The sequence below is a fragment of the Mus musculus genome, chromosome 5, assembly GCF_000001635.26.
Source record: "Mus musculus strain C57BL/6J chromosome 5, GRCm38.p6 C57BL/6J".
NCBI lineage: Eukaryota > Metazoa > Chordata > Mammalia > Rodentia > Muridae > Mus > Mus musculus.
The window spans coordinates 52,149,928-52,171,078 of NC_000071.6; the positions used below are offsets into that span (position 1 = coordinate 52,149,928).

The window sequence follows — 21,151 nt, forward strand, 5'->3', positions numbered from 1 at the left end:
TTAAGAATGAGGACAAAGCCATTCTTCCATTATTCTGTCTCTGGGGATCCAATTTCAAAAAAAAATATTACACACGTTATCCCATTAGATTACATACTGATTAACCTAAGAAAGTGCTACATTTATGCTCTTTAAAACCCAGGTTTAATGGCTACTGTACCTAAGGAGTACTCCTTTTAAAAAACGCTAAATACGTAGTAACAGTATAATTACAATGAAAAAAGAAAAGCAGCCACTCACTATAGAGACTCTTAGAATAAAAGATACAGAAGGACTTGGGCCAAGATTAGTATAAATAGACTTTATTGAAGTCAGTGCCTCTGTATGGAGACAGAAGATTGTGTCTACAGAAGCACAAGTTGTAACATTTCACAACTTCTAAAAGGAATGTCAACAATTACAACGATCATGCATACCATGGTCGATAATCACATTTTAGAAGCATTTTCAACCATTTCTAAAGAAATGCTTATAACATTGTTATATATAGAACTACTTTCAATAAACTGCAAAACATTGATCGACTTTTCCAGTATGAGCTACAGTGTCAACACAAAAGGGAGGCATAAATGTTTAATTTATGAAATCAGAATGGAATATTTACTGTAAAGAAAAATTAAAAAGCTTTCAAATAAAGGCCATTATTGAACCAACATGAAGAGCACAACTTGAACTTGACTTCATTCATCTTTTAAAGCTGTCCTCTGAATAACTTCAGTTCTAAGCATTGAATTCAGTACTGTGAATATTCCTTGGATTGAAGTTTGGCAATAATGCGGTCCAACTGTCTCTTTGCTTCACACTGTGGGAAATTGCTCATGTCATAATATTGAGGGGCAATTTTCACCAACCTGTCCAGAATGGGGGAGGGGGAAAGTTATGAAATCAAGATTTAAGTACTAGAGTTGCTAATAATTATACTGCTGCTGAATGACGACAAATGTTCAAATACAAATCAATGATAAAAGATTTAAAATCATATCTTTATTAACACAGTTTAAGAAATATCAGCTTAGCAAAAGTATAAACCTTCTGTAAACTTACCACCTTGGAAACAGGATCGGGATTAATTTTTCTAATACTTTATTTACATTAATATGAAAAGACAAAAGCTATTTAGTGTTTCATTTGCCTACACTTAAACCTGTATTTTAAAGGTTATGGTTTTGATAGTCAAATAACTCCATCTCATTATCAGTATTAAGAACTACAAATATAAAACTGTATATCTTATAAACTATACTGTTTTCCCTTGGCAAAACATAATAAAAGGGTAATGTTCTAAACAATTGAAGTGTCAAAAGCCATAAATCAGTAATGGATGGAAGCCGCAAAATAGTAAGTGAGACAAACCAACATAAATGGTTTCCTGTCCACTCTTGGCTGACATTCCCATAACTTATAAAAATGGTGGTGGTAGGGAAATCACAAGGGTACCATTTTGCTAAAAATTGAACAACCTGTCTTAATTACAATTTTTAGAAGCTAATATGCTAGGGAATAATTTGATATAATTTTTATCTTTACATAGGTCAAAAAACCCCTCAACATTTAATAAATAAAGACAAAATACTTAAACCAAGTAAAATATTAAAAAGACAAACATCTGCCAACAGAGACCACAAAATGGCACCAAGAAATTCCTGATGGTACTCAACTCCCTGCCCACACTAATATTCCCACTGTCCTCTCACCAGAACACTGACTTAAGAAACAAAAGAAAAAAACAAATCATACCATGTTAATCCTAGGTCCACGTACAAGAATATACACACCTAGCTGAGAAGTTCAAGCTATACAATGAGCAAGGATATGTCTACTAAGCATATTCTACCCACAACAAAATACTAAAATCAAAATTGAAGACAGTGTGCTTCCTTACCATTCTGGCTTGATATCTGTACATGTCCGGATATAATTCTTTGTCGTCAGCACAAACTCATTATAAAGCACCCATTCAGGCTTGTGATCAAGCACAGTAGAGGGATGCAACTGGACCACCTGGTTATCTTTCACAGTTAAATAATGCCCCGTTCGTTCTAAATGTGCCACCTGAAACAAAATAATTAGTGTTTACAGTGAAATACTAGGCAAACAGTATGTGGATATTTACATGAAAACTTAAAAATATTGAGTTTGTTTTACTGTGTGTGTGCATACATGCTCACATGCCAATTTGTGTACCACATATGTGGCTGCCTGAGAAGGTCAGAGAAAATGTTGGCTCCCTTAGAACTGGAATTACAGTTGGTTCTTAGAAGTTATGTGGGTGCTAAGAACTGAACCCAGGTCCTCCGGATGAGTAGTCAGTGCTCTCAACCACTCATTTCTATCTCAGGCATGTCTCGCACCACACACTAGCTACAAAGTAGACAAATATTACCACACTCATAACTAAGGTGAAGAAAAGAAATCTAAGCAAAAAGAAAGCAACAACCTATAAAGAAAAGAAAGGGGTAAGGAAAAAGCAGGGAAAGAAAGATCACATAATTCTTTCATATTTTCTTTTCCTAATTATACACTTATATTCATGATACCTAACAACTAATAATGCAGGACAAGAGTCTTTGCCATTCCCAACTCTACAACTCTGCATAGCACATGACTTAATGACAACTAGTAAATATATATAACGAATATATACTAGGTGTCAAGTACCACTTCAATTGTTGCTGCTTCTTAGAATAGGAGCTAACTAGGATACTACAGTTCTTAAATTTATCAGTCAAGTGTGCGTGCGTGCGTGCGTGCGTGCGTGCGTGTGCGTGTCAGAGAAAAAAACTAAGAAATACCAAGAAAAAGCTAGTCCATACTAGTATATAAATGTATGTATTAGAGGTCACCTGCCACCCCAGCATTTCAGAAGGCAAAGAACCATTGGAGTTTAAAGTCACCCTTTTGTGAGACATTCTCACAAAACCACCAATCCACTTTTTTTCTGATACTTTAATTCAAAGACAGATACTTTACAGGCATAATATGGAACCAAATGCATCCAGATTCCTTCTAGCTATTGAACACAAATGGCTTTAAGGCTAATGTAACTGGTTTAAGAAACATCCAAGGACAGAATAAAGAAGCATGAGAGATAAGTTTAAAGAGCAATTTCAACTCACGTAATGTATTTTGAATTTAACTAGCAGAATAGTTTCAAGCATCATTTTGATTTACCTGACCCTTCGATTTTTCAGGACCTACAGAAGTGGCTGAGCAGTGAATACTTGTTCCTCTTTCAAGAGACTCAGATTTAATTCCCAGCACCCACATGGTGATTCACAACCCACTCTAACTCCAATTTCAGAGTACCTGAAAACCTCTACCTGTACCAGGCATGCAAGTTATCCAGATATACAGGCAAAATACCCATACATAATAAAAATTTTAAAAACCTACTAAGGGTATTTATTTGCTTTTTTATTCGAATTCCAATGACCTCTAATACATACATTTAAATTAAATAACTTATAAAGAAAAATTCAGAATAGCTAAAGGACACTTGGATTTTACAGTGCTCCAAGTTAGTCATAAATACCAATAAGTACTGTGTACAAACACAAAGGCAATGTAGTTAGTTAAATGTGGAAACAGAGAATGGAGAGATGGCTCAATAGTTTAAGAGAGCTAGCTGTTCTTCCAGTGGACACGCACACACACACACTTAGGCAATACAGTCAATATATAAAATAATAATAATGTGGAGAAGTTTAAAGAGGAAAATAAACTGTAGACTTTTGGATTCATGCATTTAACAACTTCACTGGTGGTCTTTTAATACATAATACACTTTAAACTAAGACCAAGATTTTGAGAAACTTTAATAGATTTGTCAAAACTCAAGGGCTAACATTTATATTTGTACCTGAAATGGCCAAAGTATTATGTGTTACAACAAAGACTCCAGTTACAAAAGCTATGTACTTTAAAAATTATATCTTAACAAACAAAACTTCCAACTTAGCTAATTAAGGCACTAACTTTTACTCATTAGACATGATTCTGCATAAATAAGTCATCTAAAGAAACTAGACAAAACAGTAAGAACCAATTTTATACACTCTTAACTCAAACTAAACCAAAAGCAAATTCTACCTGGTCGTTTAACTACTTACTTGCATAAAATACCCAGTAACCAAAGCTTTTCTTATATTAATATAATAGTCCCTGCTTGTGAAATCAGTACTTCGACGAGGCAAATTAAATCTGTCCATAATTCTTGATAGCTGCTGGCGTACATTGTCTGCAGACATCAGGGACCGGTAGTTAATGAAGTTGTCATAACACCACTGAACAGATTCATGATCTAAAACGTAGGAGGGGAGGAAGGAAAAAGAGGGGACCATGAATCATCCACACAGGAGAAAATTTGAAAGGCAACTTTTTATTTAAAAAAAAAAAAAAAAAAAAAAAAAGGCTACAGCGCTGGAAAAATGGCTACGTGGTTAAGAGTGTGCCTTTCCCCAGAGAACCAGAGGTTGGTTCCTAGCACCCATGTTGCATGGCTCACACTGGGACACCTGCAGCTGCAGGTCCAGGGGAATCTGAAGCCTCTGGTCTCCTGGGGCACTTGCATTCACCCACAGACAAAAAGATAATAACAAAGACCCACAAATAACACAAAATCTTTAGTGAGAAAGATGTAAAACCTAAACAACAAAGAGAGAACATTTATATACATTTTCTCTAAATAATTATCAACTTTTTGTTTGTTTTTGGGTTTTTTTGTTTTTCGAGACAGGGTTTCTCTGTGTAGCCCTGGCCCTCCTGGAACTCACTTTGTAGACCAGGCTCGAACTCAAGAAATCTGCCTGCCTCTGCCTCCCGAGTGCTGGGATTAAAGGTGTGCACCACCACTGCCCAGCTAATTATCAACTTTTAAAAGAAAACAAGCAATAAACCTGGTTCAAATGAATTCAAAGAAACAGTTCTAAGGTTTCTGGCTAATCGATAGTAAAACAATGATTGTGAATCAATGGTTCTTAGCAAATTGATTTATTTACCTATAAACAGCCACCTGGCTGTTTCCAACAAAGGATTTATTAGACACTGGTAGATTCAGAGAACTTGGTAAAATGGCAGATTTTGCTCATTTTCAAAGAAATCACAGCCTTAGCTGATGAAAATAAAATACAACATTAATGAAGTGAACTTCAAACAAGTAGCATGATGCTCTCTAACTGCGCCTAAACTAGTCCTCCTCTACACCAAGATGCTAAATTCTGACTGCAGCAACCTTTGCGTCAGCAATTGACAAGCAAGATTTTGTTGTTATCTGTGTCTTCCAAGGATTATGAATAAGCATGCCAAGAATTAATAATTTTTACTACCTATTATCAAAAAGGTATTTCTCTACTGATTTCTTGAAAAACTTTCCAATTAGTATTATTCAACTCAAGAGCTCAAAAGGTACCAAATATATCAAAGGAAAAGAATCCTTTTGGAGTAGCCTATTCTTAGTGACAATCACACAGGAAAACTGCATCATCTGCTTCACAGATCTTTTGATACTGATAAAATTGAGAGGGTGGCAAAACTGAAAAAGTGTAAAAAAAGAAAGCATTAAAAACTAGAACCAGGGCTAGAGAGATGCCTCAGTGGTTAAGAGCACTGACTGTTCTTCCAGAGGTTCTGAGTTCAATTCCCAGCAACCACATGGTCGCTCATAACCATCTATTATGGGATCCTATGCCCTCTTCTGAAGACAGCTACAGTATATTCATATAGATAAATAAATCTTTAAAAAAAATGTAGAACTAGGTTGGTCTTCCTCGGCTACTCTAATAATATCTGTAGTATATTGTTTTGTGCTGGGGGATTCAAGCAACTGAAAAGTCCATCAAGTCTTAAACAGACTTAATGAGTACACAGGCTTATCATTTTACAGAATACACTGCCATTTTAGAATTAAGAGCAAACAGGAATATGAAATACATCTTCCAAATAAAGAATATGACCAAAAGCTGGGCAATGAAAATCTCTAAGGTGTTCATTTGCATACCATAATCAAGAGCAGCTTTTTAAAGTTTCCCAATCTTTAAAACTCAAGCATCAAAGACTAACAAGAGCTTGGTGTGGTTAAACACATCTCTTGTCCTAGCTACTCAGAAAGAACATATTACCCAAGTTTAATGTCTGCGTGGACAAATCAACTAACTAACCAACTGACCAATCAAATGATAATGTTAGTTAAGATACCATTATTTCTAAATTGATAAAAAACAAAAACAAAGAACTAAATGGGACAGAGAAAAATCTAAACTGATGCTTGCTAGTCAAGAGCTATTCTAAACATTCAAAGGCAAGTCACTTGTAGATTATTAGAATGAGGCCTCCCTACAAAGGTGTTACAAAATAACTGTAAACATTGTACAGATATTAAGATGTCATTTTTATTAACAAGACATCTTAGCTTCCCTGTATTTACAAGATAAAAAAATCTCAATAAATGGAACATGAAACATTCAAATAATAGTATGGTGATTTGAGAGTTTTGTTTTTAAAAACTGCATTTTGTTTTATTTTTTATTCTGTGTGTGAGCAGGTAAGCTACTGGGAGGCCCAAGTCGTCAGATGCTCTAGAATTAACAGTTGTAATCCAATGTGGGTGCTGGGAACTGAATTGAAAGGGGCCCCTAATCACTGAGTCATCTATCCAGCCCCAAAAGCTTGTATTTTAAAAGGTAGCAGTTCGTGAGTAAGACTGACTGTTCTACTTTGAAAGTATCTGTTCTATCACGTACCTTTACTGCCTCTGGTATAACACAAAGACACAAGAGTCACAGGTCTAAAACCCACCAAGGCTTACCACGCCCTTCCTAGTAACTAGAAGCATTTAATTAAAAACCATGCCTCTAGGGAATTAATATTACTTTCTAATTCATTTTCTACCTCTGGCTTCTGTTGCTAATACAATAAGCAGAGTAAGACATCTTTGGATATCAATTGTTTAATATTTTCACCAAACTCACCTACCCAAAAGTCAAAATACTTAAATACTACTAGTATATTTGAATTTCATAATTGCTTTGATATAAAATTAGAGAAATTTAATAACTAAGTGGGCAACTAATATCTTAATTTTATAGGTGAGAAACAATGCAAGTGAACTTCTACAGACCATTTGTAGTATGACTGAGAACAGGAACTCAAACCGAATGCTTGTTCAATTTGTTAGTTTTATTATAAAAATGATAGTGAAGATTACATGAAGTAATACAAAATTACTGAAAAAAATGACATTTGGAAATAAAATATGAAGCGTATCACAATTTCTTCTATGTTGGCAGTAAATTTATACAGATCTCATTTGTATCACTGTATTTTCTAAGTTTTCTTTCATTGTTCCTCTTTCCCTTGATTATAAACCTAAACAAATTTGAAAGAGTTGGCAATTCTACTTTAAATGCTAGTCAGGAGTTTTTCTAACGAACCTTGTCACAGATTATAAATGAAATTGAGATGAAAAAACATCTTCTACATTGCAAGTGACATTCAGACATAAGAGTACACCTTCAACCTAAGTTTACTTACTTTGTTTAAAAGCGTGGTAGACATTCAGCAGTGTCAGATGATCTCCATCTATGTGGGCAAATCTCATCTTGGCCTCATCTGCAGCTTTCTTGGCCTCCGTGGGGCGAACAAAACACTGTGGGACTAAACAAGGTTGGTATGGGCCCAACACAAACGCCCATATCGATGAGTCACGCATTCACAGATAGAGGAACAAGGCCTAGCTAGGTCAGTTCACAGAGCATAGGGCAGGGCAGGATGGCCTCCAACTGCATCTTGGACTGTTTACTACCTTGATTTGGTACATCACCTAACCACATCTGTAAGACAAGAGGGTTTCAAAGCTACAGAGTACCTGATTATTTTAACTAGATCTAAAAGTAGGCATCAAAACAGCTATTCTGAAGGCCATCAAATTACTAGAAAGCTCAACTTATTTCAAAAACCAGTGCTGATAGCTCTACCAATAACCAGAAGTATGGTATCAATAGCCTTTTAGTCAACTGTAAATTTTCAAAAGGCCATCCACTCAACCCACTGAATGGCTGTAGTTAGGAAGCTGTACTTGCCCACGGAGTAACTAAAACAACCAGTCTACTGCCACATTTCTATCAAAATTGTTTCCCTAAATCTGTGGCTATTACCAACTGGTGGGTATCACTATTAGCACCGGTAAGCAAAAGCATATGTAAACATTAAAAAAAAAAAAATTCAAGAAATCTTGGGTTTGATAATAGCAGTAGTGGTGGAAGGTTAAACCGCCTTAGAATTAAGAAAATTCCAGAAGGCTGGGATATTCAGTCTAATGTTGCAGCATTTTAATAATTAAAAAAAAATAATAAGTTACTAATGCCCCAAGTTTAAAAAATTTTGAATCAAGCATTGATATAAAAGTAAATCCAATATTAAAGAATTGACAATTAGTCTGAAACAAGTCAATATTTCAAGGGTCATCAAAATATTGAACTACAGTAGTTGTTTTTAGAGCCTCAAGATTAATTCACAAACTTACAAAATATGTGCTACATTATTTTGAAACATAACCTTCCTTAATTCACTTTAGCAATTCCATAGTTATAAAAAGCAGTATCAAAATAAATACTTAACAAGCTTGGGACTTTTCAATATATTTTGAAGCTCTTATAACCTTACTAATAAAAATCATGATCAGTTCAGATAGAAAATGGGAATAATCAACAATGAGATCAAACACAGCACCAAATTACTCTTTCGCATATAGTTCTCCCCTTTAAGATGCCAAAGTAGCCAAATAAAAGACACCAAAGCAATCACGGTAAGCATTGTAGGTCTTGCTAATGTAACTGAAGCAAGGTAACTCATAAAAGTACAGAAACAGCTCAGCTTCTAAACACTAACAGAACCTCAAACTAATGAGGAAAAAAGAAAAGAGGGAAAACGCTTCACAAGCTCTAACTGCTTTTTGTCCTGACTCTTCCTTCACTGCAATTTCAATTATAACACTGCTTAAAAATAAAACACTCTGTATGTTCATTCTCAACAGTGTAAAGACGACCACCAGCAAGCCCGAGCTTTCGCTAATTCCTACTACACATAAAACCAATATCTAGCTTGAGGAGTTCAATCTCACCACAATGGCCACTGTAAAGGACTAATATTCTAAACACAACAACAGCACTGTTTACTGTGTCTGATAATAAAAACCTACAGGAAAACAAATCCTAGCAAATAACACAAGCACACTATCTAATAATTCTTGCCCCTTTCTCTAAAAACTAAAGTCGCTGGGAGAAATACAACGGGCGAATATAACAAACATATAAGCAAGGCAGACAACAACCTACCACCACCTCTGCAAATGAGACAATTTATTAAAAGCATTGATACTGCCCTGCCCATCTGCTCTGAGTCTGATCAGTCATAACTCTGCAAGAAAACATTTAGCTACTTCTTAAGTAAAAGTCACACCATTAGAATATACCATACATCTGAACTATGCCATAATTTTATTTTTAGAAAACTCAATTATTAATTCCATATTTTTAAATTTATGGCAATAAGTAATCAAAACCAATAAACCACTCTGCAATTAAAAGTCAGTTCTTCCCAGTACTGACACTAGTAGTATACAGTACTATGATTACTTTTAGCTTAAAAAAAAAAAATCTTTTTGTTGCAGTATTTCTTCTCCTTTCTGGAAATCTAATTTCCAAGTTAAAGTTTATTGCCACTAAGAAAGAGCACTATTTTCTCAATGTAACATCTAATGTTTAAAAATTTTCAAGTTTATAAAAGAAGATTTCTTTAAGCAGGTGTTTTACTGCCATTGTAAAAGAACACCAAAATAAGTTTTTGACTTTAAGTCCCAAATTATACATTACTACTTCTTCTATGTGACACTAAATCGGAAACTCAGGTTTGTCACTGAATACACATAGATGTAGGAAAGGCTCAATTTAAATGTAACAAGGACTCAGTACTTTTAATAAACCATTAAAATGAAAATAATGGATCTAAAGAAAAAAATGCAGTTACAATTGCATTTATTCTTATTGCAATTTCTGTCTGTACTCAATAGAGCCAATGTTTTACTATATTTTGTGCATAAAACTTTACTTTTGTAAGAATTTTTACAAAGGTATTTAGGAAACAAACTAAATTCCTTAAATCTATCTGTAAAATCTATTACCATACTGAGTAGTAGTAGTAATGATGATAATAATAATGATAATGACAGTAATAATAATAGTAGCCAACAGAAGGGAAGTCCACCCAAACTCTGAAGAGCTGGGTTTTTGGTCCCTCTCCCTCTATTACCTGACAACATAGCAGTAATAGATAGGACCTCATTAGAACAGTTGTAGTCACAACTTGCAATAACCATTTTAGCGAGCTGTGGATCTAAAGGGAACTCTGCCATCATGGATCCCAATTCAGTCAGATCTCCATCATCATTTAAAGCAGCCAAATAATTCAAAAGTTCTAGGGCTCTCATCAGAGTTTCAGGAGCTAAGAGAAAAAGGCAATCTATTAGAAGAGTTGTCTTAAGTAAGCAAAAATATGACAAAGTGAAAACTATTATAAGCAATCTCATTTTTCATTCATTACTGGATCCAGTTCAGAACTGAAATTGTCATCAAATTCAATAATACAGATAAAGCAAACAATACCATACTAAAATGACTTTCAAGCCAGGCATTGTGGGAAATACCCATAACTCCTACATTTAGAAGCCAGAATCTTTAGGATATCTTTAGTAAGACTAAATTAAAGCCAGCAGACAATTATTTTTCCATTCCATTTTTATCTCATTCATTAACTGCCACCATCTTTTAAGTTTTAACACTACCCCATAAAACCAATTTTAGTGCAGAGTGGAAGCAAAAGGTAAGTGTACTTAATGCATATGTAATCTACAGAATTTAGAGGGAAACCTCTTCAGTTAGCAGAGCTGATAGAAGGCGCTGTTGTCAGTCATACCTGGTGGGTCCATAAAATCAAAGTGTACCAAGTCATCAATACCAAGCTTCTTCAGCTGCAACACAACCGATCCTAGGTTAGAGCGCAGGATCTCAGGATAGGTGTTGTCCTAATAAAAGGAAACGCGCATGTTATGGTCATCATACTCTCTGTCCTTGCCCCCTTACACCTCTTGCTTTGGCATTACATAACTTGTATGTAACTACCTCACAGGGGAAAAATACTTGAAATTATCCTAAAAGAAAAAAAAAAAACTCATAATTTTTTCAACTACTTCTATAATATTTAAGCTTTGGAGCTAGCCACCTCAACTCGAAATCTTAAATATAAATCAGATGTATCAATACGCAATACCATATATCATTTGGGGCAAAGTTAAGGCACTTAAGGCTCTAAAACAATGGTTCTTAGCCGCCTTAATGCTGCGGCCCTTTAATAGTTCCTCATGTTATAGTGACCCCCCAACCATTATTTTCATTGCTACTTCATAACTTTAATTTTGCTACTGCTATGAATTGTAGTATAAATATCCATGTTTTCTGATGGCCTTGGATGGAATCCCAAAAGAGATGGCAAATTACAGGTTGAGAACCACTGTTCAAAATGGTTAGCTGAAATAAAGGAAGTTCTGTTTCTTCAACTAGAATACTATGTTCAGTGTTCTAAATGCGCATGGTATAGCATTACTCCTTACCTGCATTTCTGTTTTATAAGCTTTCTCTGTATAAAGCCTGAAGCATTTCCCAGGTCTGGTCCGTCCAGCTCGACCCGCCCTTTGCTGAGCTGAAGCTTTACTAATGGCAGTCACCAGAAGAGACTCGACTCTGATTCTAGGATTATATACCTATTAGAATGCAAACAGTTTATGATTCTTAATTAAAACCAACACAACACTCGCAGGCCACAATTAATGTCAAATATCTGACAGTTTGCTGACCGTGACAATCAGCTTCCACACTGTTCATCTCATGGTCTACCTTTCTTTTAGGCATTCTGGCTACCATTCCAAGAGACTAGCATACATACATCTGTCTTTCTTAACTTAAATTTGGCTATGTTGTTTAGTAAAAAATTTTGCCTGTCCCCTACCCCAAGGAAAGACAAACAGACAGCAATTTAATATCTGTTCTTAAGAACAGGCAGTAAGTTAGTCACATGTATTCACTTTAATGAGAAATTTTTCTATTAATAATACACCTAAAGATTACAATGTAATAACTTATCTAAAACATGTTTGAACATTTTAGCAACTGTTCACTTAGAAGTAACTGGCTCCTTTCCCTAGAGGATTAAAGTATTCCAAAAGTATGCCAGGTGTACAAAATAAATTAATTCTGGACAAGTGGCTGATCTACATAAGCATGATCCACAATTTTCTATTACTACCACTTTTCTCCATACATGAGACCATATGCCTAAAACACCATCATTATACATAAAAGGACACAAAACTTTTATACTGGACCATGTGGAAAGTGTGGCCTAGATTACTGAACACAGCATTAATCCGACAGCGAGAGAGAACCCAGGTATCATGTTATACATTTGAAAATGAAACCCAAAATTAGAGAAGTAACCTGAAAAACTATTTTAGCTATTTGATGAGCAAGCATTTGGCACCCTCAGCCATAGCTACCTTTTGTTTTGCAAATCCAGGGTCAATTACAAACACCACACCGTCTATTGTCAAAGAGGTCTCTGCAATATTAGTTGACACCACCACCTGTTCAGAAATTAAGCAAAATTACCATGACTTAACTGCCACTACTACCATCACTAACAAAAGAAGTTTTAAACTAGTAAATAAGACAAACTAAAAGTGTAATATTAATCATTTCAATTTATCTGAAATAGCAATTCTTTTTCAATACATGATAATCAAGCACAGTGACTATACAAAAGGACATGTAGCATGGGCGTCAAAAGCCAAGGAATAAACACACACTACTAGGCAGAGTTTATAACACCTCTTAGATTGACTATCCCTTCAAAGTTCACAAAGCATGGATTCCAGTATTTCCAGGCAATATTTTCAAGGAAAATTTTACATATATAACACAAAGACACCAATAGTTTAAATAAAAGTGGCCAAGTGAACAAAATTAAATATATAAAAGCAAAAACCAAAAACTAACAAAACCAAGGTACAATCCAGTAAGAATTGGCAGATCATCACAATGAAATGTAAAAGGTTTAGGAACAAGAGTATGTAATTTAGCAAAAAAAAAAAAAAAAAAAATTACAGGGAATGATACTTGATGCATTTCACATACTATTATGATAGTCTATTCTAGAATTTGTACATTTTTCTTAGCTTTTAGAATGACCTCAGAAAGTAGTTTGAGAGGGCTCACTCAGCTTAGAGTGCTTGACTGGCAAGTCCAAAAAATTAAGTTTTGTCAAAGAAAAGAGGGGGCAGGGGAGACAAATTGGTTTTACTTGGGAAATGGCATTAAATACTTTTTCTACTAAAACAAAAGGAAATGGATGTTTCTTGATGGTGATGCTGACATTTGGTGACATGTATTCAAGAAGTTCACAGAGATGTATCAAAGTCTGCTCCCACATAGCCTTTGTAATTTGCAAGGTGAGGTTAGACACTGAAAGTGTAAATGACAAAGAAATGCTTTGAGATTTAAAATGGGGTTATCTTCTACTTGAAGATAAAAATAGCTTTTTAGTATAGGAGCTGAATGTTAGCCAAGGGTTTATACATAAGTACAACTATAGAAACACACAAGAACTGAGAGAACTTGTATTCATCCCCATTCGTTTACTTCGGGAAAAAAAAGAGCAATCTTTTAATTCAAAAAGCTTAAATTCAGTGTTAATGTTCACTAGTTTAGATAATATAGATTTCATATATAACTGGAAAATTACCCAAAATACTAGCAGAAAACCTTAGCATCTAGCAACAAGTATTTCAGAATTTTTTAATATAAAAATGTCTTTTACACTGGCCAACTTAAGAAAAACACTGATAAACAGCAGAAGTTATTTTCACTTTCTATAGATCACATATTTTATACAATCAATAATTAGAAGAAGGGAAACAAGGCCTAATAACACCAATGGTAAGAAGAGTAGAACCCACTGCACTATTCTTGTAAGTTTTGCTGTACTTGAACAAAGTTAACCAAGTATCAGAATAACTGTTAAGTGTCAATTTGCTTTTTAAAACTCCCCATACTAGACTAGTTATAGTTAACACAGGTTTGTGGGGAACAAGATTAGAGATCTGATATTTGAAATGCCATATAAATACCTAGAATCATGTACCTTTGACTTCTTCAGTAAAAAGATCATGGTTCTGAATGTATTTAAGACAGCAAAGCACGACAATTATTTTGTTATATTAAAAGTACATTTCACAGGGTTTTTCTAATATACAATGTGATAAAAGTTCACGATGTTACCAACTTTAAGGAATTACAAGTGAGTATCTATGCTAGAACATAAACACTGGTGTCACTTGATAATCAATTTTCAAGTAGCATACACCCTCTGGATATGAGGAATAGATGGAGGTTCACATTGTGCGCAAAAAGAGGAAATGGGTAGTGTAAACGTCACCATGCTTCTTAGAACAGGGCGTAACTTCAAACTTGGGAATTATATTTTTTTCCTAAAATTTAGTATTTGAAGATTATGATGCCCACAAGTAACACAAAGAAAACCAAAACTATGGAGCAGGGTTTCCTGCTTCAATTAGAAATACAAATACAGTTCCATGTCATAACTTTTAAGTATCTGTTGCTAGGCATATTTCAAATTCCTGGGTCTTCTGTTTGATAGTCACTGAAGTCTCTACCACAGAAAGGACAGGATTTTAAAGCCATAAAAAGTAGTAGTTTTAGGAACAAAAAGGGACAATTTTCACAATAGTTGTTAGAATGAAGCTTGTTTCCATAGATTTGACCACTAAATCTGAAAACAGCAGGTGCAGCTAGATCACACACACACACACACACACACATATGAATGAGCATACGCAAGAGACGGTTTACAGAGCTGTACTGCAACCTCAACCAGGTAAAGCAAGTAGTAAACCTGATCTGGATGTAGCAGCTCACCAGTCAATTAGGAACTAACCAGCAAAGTGATCCTCAAGTGGTCAAGGGATTTGCTTGGGGAAAGTAGGAATGTTAATGCATGTTCTGGACTATAACTTTGTAATATGTGTTCAAAATTAGCAAAGTGTTAAAATCTCAGGACTAGGAAACTCTCTTAAAGTACACTGCTGTAGTAGAAAATAAGCCCTCAGTCAGCTGGCATCAGTGTGAAAATTTTTAAGTTATCTGTAACTAAATAAAACCAATATTTAGTTCACTAACTGCTCTTCAAATAGAATTTAGGGAGCTTGGATTGCCCTGCTTGAATACTGTTTGTCCACAATAATTACCTAAATTAAGCTAATTTTCTTTTTTTTTTTAGCCACCAGAACATGAAGAATATTCCCCTCCAATTCAAAGACATTTATTAGCGTGTGTGGTTAACTATCTTTAAATAATGGGATCAATAACCCTCCTTTCAAAACCATGGAACCATCTCCACAAGGGCCATGTCCCATTTCACTGAGCAATTCGCATTTTGAGGCTTAACAGTAATTAGCTATAGCTTAGGCAACAGGATAAAAACCTATTTTTGCCTAGAATGGTGCCTCATACACGCTATTCCTACACTAAGAAAACTCAAGTAGAATGACTGTCAAGACCAGTCTAGACTAAGTTTTTCTTGTTTCTGTTTTTATATATTGCCGTAACTTTGAGCTTAGTGTAATAATTAAAAATAAATCATCACTGTAAAATGACAAATATACAAAATACAAATACTTTCACCACAAATTTAGTCCTTCAGGCTCTTCCTGGACAGCATACTAACTACCACAGAATATATGTCCTAAAGAATGCACTGATGGGAACTTTAACCCAATGAAGCGCTAAGTAGGTCAGAAACTAGCAAGAACCTTCTCAAGTTGAATTCATGCTCTGGTATTTTTCAACAGTGCAGTCTTATTTTCAAGTTTACTAAGACCTCAATTTTAACATCTTAACTTATGTTGAAAGTGGTACTGAGCACAGTGCCTCAGTTGGAGTACCCTTGCTCCCTCACCCAAGAAAACTACTATCCCTCTACCAAACAATATTAATATGAATCGTGCCTTCAAGGACTTCATGTATTTATTCAGTGTGATTAATGTCTCAGATTCTGTATAGAGCCAACATTTAACACTTGTCGACTTAAAATTCTATTCTCTTAGTCAACTCTAAGAAGGGGACAAAGCACAAACCTTAAAAAAAAAAGTCACTTAGTTTTGGACTGTCATATCTAACAGGAGAAAGACAATATTTGGCCAACTTTCCCTTCCTTGTTCAGATCATCCTAAATATTCTACCATCTGCTAAGAACAAGTCACCTCTGTGGGAGAAAGTAGTTCTTTTTCTTAAAGGGTACAAACAAAAGTGTAATTTAATACATTTTCCTTCTCTTCTGAAATACAGATTACTGGTGTGGCCAATCGCTCATCCCTGCTTTGGATGGCTGATGGCAGTGATTATGCGTTTCGTTGTTTTCTTTTGGGAGACAGGGTCTCACTATGCAGACCAAGCAAGGCTGCCTTGAATTGGTGCTAACTCCTTTTGTTTAGGCAGGTTCCATTCATAACCGAGGCTAGTTTTAAATTCTTTATCATCCTGCCTCTTCTGCCATAGACATGTACCATGGCATCTAGCTTCTAATTTATGAGTGACGGTATCTCATAGGTTTTCTACTGTTAATAATAAGGCTATAGAGAGTATTTAATGTTACCTTTCTTCCAATTGCTCCATTCTGTTTTTTTGGAGGTGGTGGCTCAAAAATGCGTTGTTGCTGCTGGGGTGGAAGTGTAGAATATAATGGAATGATTTTAATATCACCAACTTCAGGGCCCAAATCATCAACTTCACGCTTTATTCTCTTACAGGCCTCATCAATTTCCTACAAAATAAAAATGTTAAAAGAGTATGAAAACAAAACTCATCTTCATATGCATTCCATTCAACACGTCTATAATCTGCCTTCATTTCATGGATAACCTATTTCAAACTTGGTAACCAAAATTAAATTTCAGTGTGATTTTGAAACAACCAAAGAAATTTTGATTTCTGTATTGAGCCAAATATGTAAATACCATATTTGCATTCCATACCCCTTTTCTTGAAGACTCAGACATCCTAATTAATTCTCAACAAATTTTATTAAAATTGAAATTTCTCACCCAGGAATATTTAACTGCACCCATAACCTTTTCATTTTCACAATCTAAAAGAAACTGATGTGTTAGATATTTAAAATACAGCAATTAGGCTTTAATGTCACATATCACTAATGCAATTATATGGAAGAATTGCTTCATTGTGCCTAATAAGAACAAGCACCTTTACAGTATCAACATAGATATTTCATAAGTATGTGACACAAATGCCTTAGAGCCACTTCAGAATATTCTCCACCATGGCAAACTAATCCAATGCATTTGTATTAAATACAAATTTAAAGAAAGACACAATAAATGCATTTGGGAAAGGAGCAGCAGCTCTGGAGGCAGCAAATGGATTTAAAAAGGAAGGTGGATGGTGGACAATAAATGTTTGCTGAAGCAATTAAACTTGAAAATAGATTAAACAATTAATAAACAATCTTTCATGCATTAACTAGACAGCTACAGTAACAAGTTGTTTACTCAAAGAATATCATCAAGAGAAATAAAAGGATTTTTCAGGTAAATTGGTTTTGTATCAAACTAGGTCTCCTGATAATGATTTTAAACCGACATAGTTTCTGTGCCAAATATAAATTTGGGGCTAGAGAGGTGGCTTACTGTTAAGAGAACTACTGCTCTTCCAGAGGACCAGGGTTCAAATCCCAGCATCCACATGGAAGCTCACAACTGTCTGTAACTCCAAGATCTGGCACACTCACATAGACATACATGTAGGCAAAACACCAATGCACATAAAATAAAGGTAAACAAAAAAAATTTTTTGAGGTTGGCCAGCAGTTACTGGCTATTCCTAGCACCAATATGGTAGCTCACACCCACCTGCTCTGCTCTGGCCCTGAGAACACAAGGTACACATCTGATGCATGCGTACACACAAAATTTAAAAAGAAAACTTTAAAAAATATAAAATTCTTGGATAGAATAATAACCCTTTTTGCCAACTAAAAAATAGCAAATTTCTTAAGGTTGTTTGATAGAAGGAAATTACTCTTAAGAATCCAAAGTTTGTTTTGAGATCAAGTTTCTAGAAAATGAAAAATCAATGCTATTTATTTGAAAAAAAGAAAAAAAGTAAAGTCTTTTTAAGAAAAAGATGGCTTTTAAATGCTCTACATAGATGAGAATGCCCCTGCTGGCATGTAAACATGGAGCTAAGATCCCTATCAGAGTGAAAAAATTTAAATAAAGAAAATTAGACTCCTAATATTTCAGATTTGCTTATCCCAGCACACATTAACAGATAACTGATAAGCCTAACGTCTACATTTCATGTACTAAGAAAGACTTTTAACATAATAAATCTATGCAAAACAAACCAGCTGAAAGTCTTCAAACTCAAAACATATCTAGAGTTCACAACTATAATTTTACTTCATTTCACAACATGCCAGCACACAGCTGAAAACAGGAGGCTTCCTGCCTTCCTTTCCCCAATGAATGAGATGAATTACACTAAGCTGACTCAGAAAAAAAGCCCGTTTGGTTCTCTCCATGAGATCAGCTGAAACTTCTAACACCTTTCAAATATGCCTCGTCAGAGTAGATTAAGTTAAGAGGAAGTGAGAAGCTGTAGAGACCAAACACAAGAGGACAAAATGAATACCAAACATTAGCTTCAACAGTTAAGAGCATGAATGTTGTTCACATGCTATTAGAGAAGCAATTAGTTAACTCTTTCAGAAGTTTTATAAAAAAATTTCCATTTTAACTTCATAAAAAGGCTGAGTAGTATCAAAAGAGGGAAGACCAGAAATCTGTATTTTCAACACATCCTTAGCTCACGGAAGAACTAAGGGAGTGTATCTCCACAGGAAGATAATTTACTAATTGGCAATATCTAAATGTCTTTGCTGGTTTTGCCTAAAAAGTATTGCTGCATCTAATATTTGGAAAGGTTGGGATGCTGATAAATGTTCAACAATGTACAGGAATCTGAGAACACAAAAATTTCAAACTCACACTATAAATAGTATTTTAAGAAAACCATGTCCAAAGACACAAATCATAAGGACAATTTCAAAAACAAACCAAGGGAGGGGGGGACAAAACAAACAAACAAACAAAAAAAAAAAAAACAAAAACAAAAAAAAACTACCACCAGAAAACCAGGGATTTAAAAAATTATCCCAAATTCATAGCTCTTAACTGAGTGGCATCTGCCAAAATATCACCTAGTTAGCAGTTCTATAGGAGTTGGACACAACAAAAAGAAAAGGTTTTGGTGCAGTGAGGCATGCCTTCGGTTTGCATGAGATTAGAGCAATTTTCCACAACACAGTTTAGGTGCAGTTATCTATCACAGTGAGGATCTTTTGGACTAAAACACTTCTCTGGAATGCGACCCTACATCTTTAATGACGCAAGGAGCTTGCAGATACTCTTATTTCCCCACAAACTTCACTTACTTCAAAAAACATTAAACAGAAACCAGAACTTGTTTTAACAAATTCTCTTCCTTTAGACCAGAAATCTACTGAGCATACTCAAGACAGACATTCTAGAATAGGACTCAGACCTTCTACTGTAAAGGTACCCATATATTTAAAGGAATTTACAACCATCTACGATTTCAATTGTATACTTTTCTTCAACCTTTAAATATGAGCATCAAAAAAAGAAGTGGTTAAATATTGCCTATATTCAAACAATTACACTTAAAACCTGAAGGACTGAGATGAGAAAAATATAGCCAGCCTCGGTCATGTAAGTTTAGAGTTGCTAGCTAATGGACATTTCTACACAAAAATTACATAAAGCAAATGATACCTCTTGACCAGTCAAGAAAAGAAGAAGGTCTCCTTCCTCCTCTTCACACATATGTATTTGGATCACTGTCCGAATTGCTGCTTCAAGATAATCTCTCTCTGGTTCTGGAGTATAAAAAATCTCAACAGGATGTGTTCGGCCAGGAATAGTTAAGAGAGGACAGTTATCAAAGTAAATCTGGAATTTCCCAGCATCTAGGGTAGCACTCATAACTATAACCTGTAGGAGGAAAACAGAAAATTACTCCAAAGATTCCTAGATAATCTCAAAGAAAGAAAAAGTAGTTACTGTTCTTTAAGTATATATTATCAGCTATAAAGACAGATTTGAAGGCTGGGCTTGATGGTATGTCATCATTAATCCCAGAACAGAACTAGGGAGGCATAGGCAGGCACATCTGAGTTCAAGAAAGCCCGAGCTACATAGTGAGACCTTGTCTTACCACCAGCCCTAGGAAAAAAAGACAGTCTTTAAAGAAACATTAAAAATAAAATCCAGGCTGTATAGTGGCACACACATTAAACCCTAACACTCAAAAAGAGGTAGAAATAGGTGGATCACTGTGTGAAATAGGTGGATCACTGTGTGAGTTCAAGAATCACCCAGAGTTAGAAAGCAAAATCCTGTTTTAAAAAAAACAAAAATAAAACATAGTAAGGAATAAAGTGCAGTTGAGTTATTTACATTTTAAAATACTAGAATATGTGATAAATAAACAATGCATAGGTCTATGTAAGGGATACACTCGTTCTCACTATGTAAGTAAAGAGTTAATACGGAATATGTAATGATACAATTCTATTTTATTGATGTAATTAATACATTGCAATATTAATAAAATTCAATAGACCAAATAGGAATTTGCCTTAAATTAAGCACAGCTATTTTCAAAATCTAAAAAAATCTGGTCTTTAGGTTGGCTGGCCAGCAAGGCACAGAAATTTGCACTTATCTACCTCCCTGGCCTTGGGTGCTACCACACTCACACAAGACTGTAAGCAAGCTGGGTGTGGTGACATAGGCCTTTAATTCCATCACTTGGAAGGCATAGGCAGGGGAATCTCTTCAAGTTCAAAGCCAGCCTGGTCAACAAAGCAAATCCAGGAGAGCCAGGGCTAGCAATTAGAGAAACCAATCTCAAAAAGCAATCAAACAAAA

The 21,151-nt window shown here is 35.0% G+C and overlaps 1 protein-coding gene across 3 annotated transcripts in view; it reads right to left on the reverse strand.

Moving 5' to 3' along the window:
* Positions 1–275: 275 nt before the first annotated feature.
* The window catches only part of Dhx15 (DEAH (Asp-Glu-Ala-His) box polypeptide 15), a 40,344-nt gene continuing 19,468 nt past the window's right edge, over positions 276–21,151 (reverse strand). Inside the window, exons 5-14 of one of the 3 annotated variants that reach the window (NR_104311.1) lie at positions 19,994–20,212; positions 16,774–16,941; positions 12,602–12,688; positions 11,660–11,809; positions 10,966–11,074; positions 10,303–10,494; positions 7,528–7,642; positions 4,110–4,300; positions 1,883–2,052; positions 276–851 (exon numbers count right to left, since the gene is read on the reverse strand). Coding sequence is in view for 2 of the 3 variants with exons in the window: in NM_007839.3 (NP_031865.2) it covers positions 734–851; positions 1,883–2,052; positions 4,110–4,300; positions 7,528–7,650; positions 10,303–10,494; positions 10,966–11,074; positions 11,660–11,809; positions 12,602–12,688; positions 16,774–16,941; positions 19,994–20,212 (1,527 nt within the window). In the remaining variant the exon portion in view is untranslated. Of the gene's footprint in view, positions 852–1,882; positions 2,053–3,396; positions 4,301–7,527; positions 7,651–10,302; positions 10,495–10,965; positions 11,075–11,659; positions 11,810–12,601; positions 12,689–16,773; positions 16,942–19,993; positions 20,213–21,151 lie in introns of those variants that run through there. The other 2 variants (NM_007839.3, NM_001042620.2) reach the window with 2 other exon arrangements.